A 9008-nucleotide genomic window follows, 5' to 3' on the forward strand; every position below is an offset into this window, starting at 1 on the left:
AGTTGCTAACTCTACTCACAGTTTGGATCTCCAGGATAACAGACAGGGCGTGCAGCTCAGGCAGCTAAGCCAGAGGCCCAGGGACATGGAATTTTAGTAGGAGTCTGGATATTTAGTAGGAGGTCACTTGTTAATATGAACTTATGACCCATTTTAATAAAAGGTATGTAAACTACAAAGAAAATTAAAAAGCTAACACTTGAGTAGTCTAACCATAAAATTTCCTGAATTTTCGTGGAATGTCTCTTTCATTTAACAAGTTTTTGCTTACAAATCCTAGTAATGCTGCTCTGTTTTGCCTTCTCTCTTAAAAAGGAAGTATACCTGGCTCTGGTAGGGCAAGGCAGAGTATCCTTTGAACCCAGGATTTGGAGACCTGCCTAAGACCCCATCTCTATAAAAAATAGAAAAATTAGCTAGACATAGGGTAGATCCAGGCACTTGGGAGACTGAAGTAGGAGGATAGCTTGAGTCCAAGGTTGCAGTGAGCTATGATGAGGCTGCTGCACTCTAGCCAGGGTGACAGAGGAAGACCCTGTCTCCAAAAAAAAGGAATACAGAGTCCAAAGGTGGATTTTTGTGTCAATATTAACTACAAGTTATTATCGAGATTTTCCTTGATTGACCATAGAGCAATTATAAATAATATATACATTTAGTTATATTTTTACTTTTCTATGGAAGATTTCTATGGTATGATTGTCTTCCTTTTTACTTTCCTTTTAAATTTTGTTATTTTTCTCTATTGCAGATTTTCTTAAATATACTGACATTGAATGAGAAGAATTGTGACCAGCTAGGAAAATATCCTGCAAGGAATGGAATTAGCTCATAGCTTATTGCTGAATGAAGAAGCGTACAGTCACCTAGGTGAAGTTCAGAAGGCAGAGTTTATTTTTGAGTGGTTGAGATATCTGGAGAAGCTTTTGCTGGCAACCAACAGGGTGGGTAAAATTACAAAAGCTATCCTGTTTTTTAAATGCCAGATGTTAGTTTCTTTGGTTTACTTTTCTAGTTTTTTCCAGAATAACTTCAGTTACCTTTAAAAATGCTAGACTTTGTGAAGACTTAATGAAATATAGAAAAATTTTTGCATTCCATTGACATTTTCACCATTATAAGAAATTTGCTATGTTCATAAAGCAGAAAGAGGCTCAGCACCCATAGCTCAGTTGTTAGGTCCCCTGCCACATACACAGGGGCTGGCGAGTTCAAACCTGTCCTACTAAACAACGATGAAAACTACAACAAAAAATAGCCTGGCGTTGTGGCGGATGCCTGTAGTCCCAGGTATTTGGGAGGCTGAGGCAATAGACTTGCTTAAGCCCAAGAGTTTGAGCTTGCTGTGAGCTGTGACACCACAGTACTCTACCAAGGGCAACATAGTGACTCTCAAAAAAAAAAAAAGAAAAAGTGTGAAGACTTGGCTCAGTGCCAGAAGCTCAGCAGTTAGGGCACTGGCCACATGCCCTGGAGCTAGTGGGTTTGAACCTTGCTCCAGCCTGCTAAAAACAAACAAATTGCCGGGCATTGTGGCAAATGCCTATAGTTCCCGCCTCATGCTGGGGCAAAAGAATTGCTGCGTAAGCCCAAGAGTTTGAGGTTGCTATGAGCTGTGACACCACAGCATTCTACTGAGGGTAATGTAGTGTCAAAAAAAAAAAAAAGTGAAGACTTTAAGGAGATTATGAATTGAAAACCTTAGGGTAAATAAATTCCCTCTTAGAAGTTTATGAAATGGGTACAGAAAAAGAAAACTGATTGATTACTCATGTTCTTTACCTATATCAAACAGTTATTAACGTTTCTCCATCTTTGCTTAATTTACTGGGTAGTTGAGGTAAGATTTTATTTCTAAATATTTGAGTATATATCTCCTAGAAATAAGGATATTTCTTTTATATAATCACAACACCACACATAATACAAAAATGATACAAAAGACTAATCATGGAGACATTTAGAATTTAAATAATCATATTTTTTCAATTGGGGGGGGAACCCAACATTCCAAAATACATTTTTGTCTGAGGAATTATGTGACTCTGGTTATCATGATGTAAAACATTTGACAAGTTTGCTGATCAAGACAAAAAAAAATAAAAGGAACGTCTAGATTTGAAAAATACTTTTTGAAAAAGATTAAATTTTATACACTGAGAAATATTTTATTGTGAAATTTTAAGCCTGAGTCAGCGCCTGAATAGTGTTAGCTTTGTAATGATACTCTATTCCTTTTTTAGATAGCAAACAAGGAAAAGGAAATAACTTTAGCATTTGTATGCATAAGCATGCAAAAAAGAATATTGCACTAAATTTAGAAAAAAGTCTAACTAAACCAGGTAACCATTACAAGGTCAGCTCTGGTTATAAGTATAGTTTATTTTATTTATGCAGATATATATGGGGGAGATAGACTTAATAACTAAGAATCTTTAAATAGGCAAATTTGGGCATGGTGGCTCATGCCTATAGTTCCAACTCTCCAGAGGCTGAGGCAGGAGATTTGCTTGAGCCAAGAAGTTCAAGGCTGCAGTGTACCATAATCACACCTGTGACTAGCACTGCACTCCAGCCTGGGCAACATTGTGAGACTTCATCTCTATTAAAAAGCAGCAACCTTTTAAACAAAAGAAGATTCAGAATAAATAGTGCTCTTTGTTAGCAAAGACTAAAGTATAGTGTGGGTCAGAATTCATCCCCATCCCAGCCCACCCTCCACTCCTGCTCCCAAGAGGTAGTAGCAGGGCAACAAATTATCTGTTAGTGTGGCATCATGCCCATGCCACCTATTTATATGTAACTCTTAGTCAAAATCGTTTATATATATATATATTTTTTTTTTCTTTTTTTTTTAAAAAGAGACAGAGTCTCACTTTATCGCCCTCAGTAGAGGGCTGTGGCATCACAGCTCATAGCAACCTCCAACTCCTGGGCTTAGGCATTTCTCTTGCCTCAGCCTCCTGAGTAGCTGGGACTCTAGGCGCCTGCCAGAGCACCCGGCTATTTTATTGTTGCAGTTTGGCTGGGACCCAGTTTAAGCCCACCATCCTCAGTATGTGGGGCTAGCACCCTACCAGCTGAGCCACGGGTGCTGCCCCCATTTTATGTTTTTCTAGAGCCTTTTTTGTTCTTAAGTGTATGAAAGAAAAGTCAGATTAGGGCATTACATATAAATTATGTTAACTTTGTCTTTTTGTTATCTTTTTTTGCAGCGTGATGTAAGGGAGAAACAGAAGACTCTTGTCGAACAGCTCCTGTCTTTGTTGAACAGCTCCCCAGGGCCTCCTACTCGGAAACTCCTTGCTAAGAATCTTGCAATACTTTATAGCATTGGTGACACATTCTCTGTTTACGAGACAATCGATAAATGTAATGACCTTATTCGTAGCAAAGATGATTCTCCAAGTTATCTTCCCACTAAACTGTAAGTTAAACATTAAAACAGAACAAAAAACGAAATACTGTTTCATTGTTTTATATTTTGGATGTTCTTTTAGTTTATTAGTTCTTACAGTAAAAGTTGATAATAAATATCATATGGAAAAGTAGTCTTCTAAGATCCTCAAAAGAACAACTTTGTTTCTTTCCTGTAGGATTTAATTCATTTTATCACCTATTATTTGGGAAAAGGCAGTGAGCCATGTATAGTTCCACAATAGCAATTCTATAGAAATTTGTATTGTTAATTTTTAGCATGTAACAGAGTGTAACTGCCCATGAAGTTTTTAAATTCCAAACTTGATGAAACCATTATTTCTTGTTTTTAAGTTCTTCTTTGATTATCTGAAATATGAAGCCAGATTCTACTGAAATATTTTTTAGAATTTGTTTTTGTAAAAAATTTGAGGGGCTAGAATCTTTGGGCTGAGATTTAGGTAGACTGAAGTTTGATATAGCCTTATAAAAGTCCTATTATTGAAAGTTCTGTTACAATTATTTCACATTTACTTAAGTGTTGTGTCTTAGGATTTAACCATAGAGTAGATTGTGGGAAATTTTATCCTTTCAAAGTGAAATTGAATTTTTTTTTTTCAATAAAAGAAGCCAGGACAACTGGATAGCCACATATAAAAAAGAAGTTGGACTTTTCTATCACACCATAAAATTTTTTGGTTCAAAATGGATCATAGATCTAAATGTAACAGCTAAAACTAAAACTCTTAGGAGACCACATAGGAGTAAATTTTCATGACCTTGGATTAGGCAGTGGTTTCTTAGATATAAAACCAAAAACAAAGTGATGAAAATATCAGTAAATTTTTAGTCACAATTAAAAATAATTCGTGTTTCAAAAAATACTACCAAGATTGTGAAAAGAAAACAGAATGCAGAAAAAAAATTTAGTAGTCATATTCTTACATGTTCTAAGATCTTTTTATTCTTATTTTTCAGCCATCACTAATTTCTAATTTAAATTTTGTTTCAGTGCTGCTGTGGTATGCTTGGGTTCCTTGTACAAGAAGTTGGGTAGAATACTGGGTAATACCTTTACTGATACAGTGGGGAATATTCTTAAAGCTATGAAAAGTGCAGAGGTAAGTAACTACAAATTCAACCAAAGAATAAAAAGATCCCATTTTGCAGGTTTATGCTTTCTTGGGCCAATAAAGGAACTTTACAAATGACAAAAATATATACATATGTATATAAATATATCACAAATTAACTATTTCCAAGGGATGTATGTTGAATCCCTATTAGAAAAATAATAATCAATAGAATTTCATGGACTTCTAAAATCCAAATGAGCAAACACTAAAGTATTCCATTGGCCAACCCATCCCTGTTCCCTCCTCTCACCCCATCTTTCCCATTTGATACTACTTACTATTGCCAGAGCTGTTGCTTGCCACCGTAGACCACGTATTATTATATACCTGGTGGATGCATTAGTTACTGTACGAGCATCAGAGGGGAATAAGAAATATAACTGGGGCAAAGACTGTGGAGGATGTAAGTGTGACTAAGATCTAGAAGACCTTCTGATGGCCAGAGGATACATTCTCACCTTACCTTCCTCCTTGATATGTTTGCATCATTCACTGGTTGGCATATATTTTGTTTTTGAAACTTTCTCATCATTTGACTTCCAAGAAAAAATGCCAGTACACTTGATAGAACAACAATGGCAGCAGAATACGTTGTTTAAACTTTTGAGATAGTAAACAATATAGCACTGGAAACTCTGTGAAAATTTTTTCTTGTTTTGGTAACAACATTATTAATACTTTCTAGGTTTAAGGAATAAAATAAGAGAGATCTGTATTATACCTAAAATAAGAAACACTGCATTACTTTTATAGACACAAAGTTCCTTAAGTTTCAAGAACATTTAGTCAATCATTTGTCAGGACTACTGCAGGTAGGCAGCTTGCAAACAAGCAGTACCTTACTATGGCTACTTACTACGGCTACTACTTACTATGGCTCTTACTACCTAGTTCTTAGGATAAATACACTTTGAACAGCCACATGGGTATAAAGATGGCGATTGTACATCACTATTTGGTAAAATTTCTTAACCTTCCTTCATGATTTCCTATCTTTTTCAGTAAACAAAAAAATTGCTAAAAAGTCTAGATCCTCTAACTATATATGTACCACATTACCTGATAAAAATTGGAGTATGTCATCAACAGTTTTTTTTTGTTTGTTTGTTTTTGGTTTTTTTGAAGACAAAGTCCTACTCTGTTACCTTTGGTAGAGTGCTATGGTGTCATAGCTCACAGCAGCCTCAACTCCTAGACTTGAGCAGTTCTCTTGCCTCAGTAGTTTTCAAGCTACTTGACTTGAAAACCAGTCAGGCAGGTTTTCAAGTCAAGTAGCTTGAACTATAGGCATAAACTACCACACCTGTCTAGTTTTTCCATTTTTAGTAGAGATGGGGTCTCACTCTTGCTCAGACTGGTCTCAAATCCTAAGCTCAAGCAGTCCACCTGCCTCGGCTTCCCAGAATGCTAGGATTATAGGCTTGAGCCACTGCACCCAGCACCCATCAACAGTTTTTAATAATGTAATTGGCAGCCATCTTTCCGCTCCTTCTAATGCGCAATCAAACCATGTTTGTGCAAGTAAGTCAGGTAGGTTTTCAAGTCATCTTATTTCACGGAACTGTGATAGTGACAACCAAATTTCTTTTCTTTTTTATTATTTTATTTTATTTTTTTCGTAGAGACAGATTTTCACTTTATCACCCTCGGTAGAGTGCTGTGGCATCACACAGCTCACAGCAACCTCCAATTCCTGGGCTTAGGCGATTCTCTTGCCTCAGCCTCCCAAGTAAATGAGACTATAGGTGCCTGCCATAATGCCTGGCTATTTTTTTTGTTGCAGTTTGGCTAGGGCTGAGTCTGAACCTGCCACCCGCAGTATATGGAGCCAGCGCCCTACCCACTGAGCCACAGGCACTACCCAAGAACCAAATTTCTTTTGATATGAAACTTTTTAAGTGTCTCTGATGGAGATGACCACTGGCATTTCTCCACCTCAGCCAAGTCAGGGTTTATGGGCAGCAGTTAGCACAGGCAGTGTCAAAGCAATGAGTCACATGGTGTAGAGACAGGTGCTCTGATTGTGCAGGGCCTGGATGTGGGGTGTCTGTCAAGGTGACATATAGTTTGAGGAAGAAGTGTGGGTTGCTGTGGATGCAAGTATGCCAAGTGGCCAGGTCAATCAGGTATGAGGGTATAAGCCAGGCTCCAGGGCGGGCTCCCTCTAGGTCAGAACCTAAAAATTGGGTTGAAATGTAATTGCCCAGGTTAGAGTGCAGTAGCATTATCATAGCTCACTGCAACCTCAGACTCCTGGGCCCAACCCATCTTCCTGCCTCAGCCTCCCAAGTAGCTGGAACTATAGCCATGCACTATCATACCCGGCTAATTTTTCTCTGTTTATAGAGATGTAGTCTTGCTCTTACTCAGGCTGGTCTGGAACTCCTGGCCTCCAGCAGTCCTTTTGCCTCAGCTTCTAAGAGTGCAAGGACTATAGGAGTGATTTACTGCACCTAAGCTCAGATAGTAGATGCTTAATAAAATAGTATTGTTAATGTTTCTCAATGTGAGAATGGGTTGAGTATGCACCAAAATCTGGGTATTTCTTCAATATGTGAGATAAATATCAATCAGTGCTTAATGCTATTCACAGTGGAATTATTTTTTCTGTTTAATCTTTAATTTTTTTTTTTAATAGTCTCAAGGTCGATATGAGATTATGCTGAGTCTACAAAATGTATTGAGGGGACTAGGAGCTGCTGCTACACCTTGCCACAGGGATATTTATAAAGCTGCTAGATCCTGCTTGACAGATAGATCCATGGCTGTTCGTTGTGCTGCTGCAAAGGTAAAATGACCTAATAAGTAGGCTTTCTAAAAATTAATAAAAAGAAAAATAATCAGATTGTCTCTGTAAAAGTATTAGGAACAGCTACATGATCTCAGAGCTGCCATCTTGGTAATCAGCTAGAACTATCTATCTGTTTTAGCTTATGAGGAAACTGAAGACCCAGAGTTTTATAACTTTATCAAAGTTCATGTAGTTAGCAACATATTGTCAGAGGGTAGTAAATTCATTTCCAAACTCTGAAGTTGCTCTATTATGCTTCCTCTCCATTAATTTGTGTAAACTGAAATTTACATATAAGGTGCATGTTGTTTCAAAGTGATTTTTTGTTGTTGGTTCTTTTCCGAGACAGAGTCTCGTTCTGTTACCCTGGGTAAAGTGCAGTGGCATCATCATAGCTCACTACAACCTCAAACTCCTGGCTCAAGCGGTCCTCTTTCTTCAGCCTCCCAAGTAGCTGGGAATACAGGTGCATACTACCACTAGGCCCAGCTAATTTTTGTTTTTCCAAACTGTCACCTTAGGTAGAATGCTGTGGCATCATAGCTCACAGCAACCTCCAACTCAGGCTCAAGCAATCCTCTTGTTTCAGTTTTTAGTAGAGACGGGGTCTTGCTTTTGTTCAGGCTTGGACCTGTGAGCTCAGGCAGTCCACCCACCTCAGCCTCCCAGAGTTCTAGGATTACAAGCTGGAGCCACTGCACCTAGCTTTTTTCTATTTTTAGTAGAGTGGTTCTCACTCTTGCTCAGACTGTTCTCTAACTGAGCTCAAGTGATCCTGCCACCTTAGCGTCCTCAAGGATCCTGCCATCCTCTAGAGTGCTAGGATTACAGGTGTGAGCCATAAAAAGTGATTCTTTTCGATAGTTTGAAATCATACCTTCTCGACATGGCTGGTCGGATAGTACAACAACACTTTTTTAGGTTGGTATTATTCTCCTAGTTGCTTATAACTAACAGATTGATTCTAAATGCATTTTTCATAGTGCACTGCGTTAGGGATGGGTCCTCCCACCTTTTGTATGTATATCGCCTTATATAGTCTAATCTTTATGGCTTTTAGTGAATATTCATTTGTTGTTTCTGCAGTCATTATACAGATACTTTGAATTTATTATTTTATTAGACTCTGACAGTTTATGTAATTTATATAGATTTGTACCTGACATTTATATTTTGTTTGTCATTAATTTCTGTTTGTCCAATTGGATAGTGTCTCCTTGAACTTCAGAATGAGGCTATCTTCATGTGGAGTACAGACCTGGACAGCGTGGCCACACTATGTTTTAAGGCCTTCGAAGGTTCCAATTATGATGTGCGGATTTCAGTTTCAAAGCTACTGGGCACAATATTGGCTAAAGCTCTAATTTCTAAACATCCAGGAACAGGTAAATATATGTAATTATTTTCAGAATATCTTTTTTAATTTTCCCCAATTGATTTAAACAAATATCTGTAGCATTATATCCACCCATTTTTACTCTTGAAAAAAGCAGAACATAAATCAATTTTAGTTCATAAACATTGCTCTAAATCCTAAGATTTCATTCTCAAACAAGTCAGTAAAAATTTCAGAAAAAAAATACAAGAACTCGGCTCAGCACCTGTAGCTCAAGCGGCTAAGGCGCCAGCCACATACACCTAAGGTGGCGGGTTCGAATCCCCAG

The 9008-nt window shown here is 37.7% G+C and overlaps 1 protein-coding gene across 1 annotated transcript in view; it reads left to right on the forward strand.

The window, feature by feature from the left end:
- Positions 1 to 755: 755 nt before the first annotated feature.
- Positions 756 to 9008, forward strand: part of HEATR5A (HEAT repeat containing 5A) — a 113233-nt gene continuing 104980 nt past the window's right edge. The window contains exons 1-5 of the mRNA XM_023514397.1: positions 756 to 944; positions 3216 to 3427; positions 4430 to 4538; positions 7192 to 7341; positions 8555 to 8729. Coding sequence (XP_023370165.1) covers positions 819 to 944; positions 3216 to 3427; positions 4430 to 4538; positions 7192 to 7341; positions 8555 to 8729 — 772 coding nt within the window. The 5' untranslated portion in view covers positions 756 to 818. The remainder of the gene's footprint in view (positions 945 to 3215; positions 3428 to 4429; positions 4539 to 7191; positions 7342 to 8554; positions 8730 to 9008) is intronic.

This window comes from Otolemur garnettii, unplaced genomic scaffold (assembly GCF_000181295.1).
Source record: "Otolemur garnettii isolate 467f Iridium unplaced genomic scaffold, OtoGar3 scaffold00052, whole genome shotgun sequence".
NCBI lineage: Eukaryota > Metazoa > Chordata > Mammalia > Primates > Galagidae > Otolemur > Otolemur garnettii.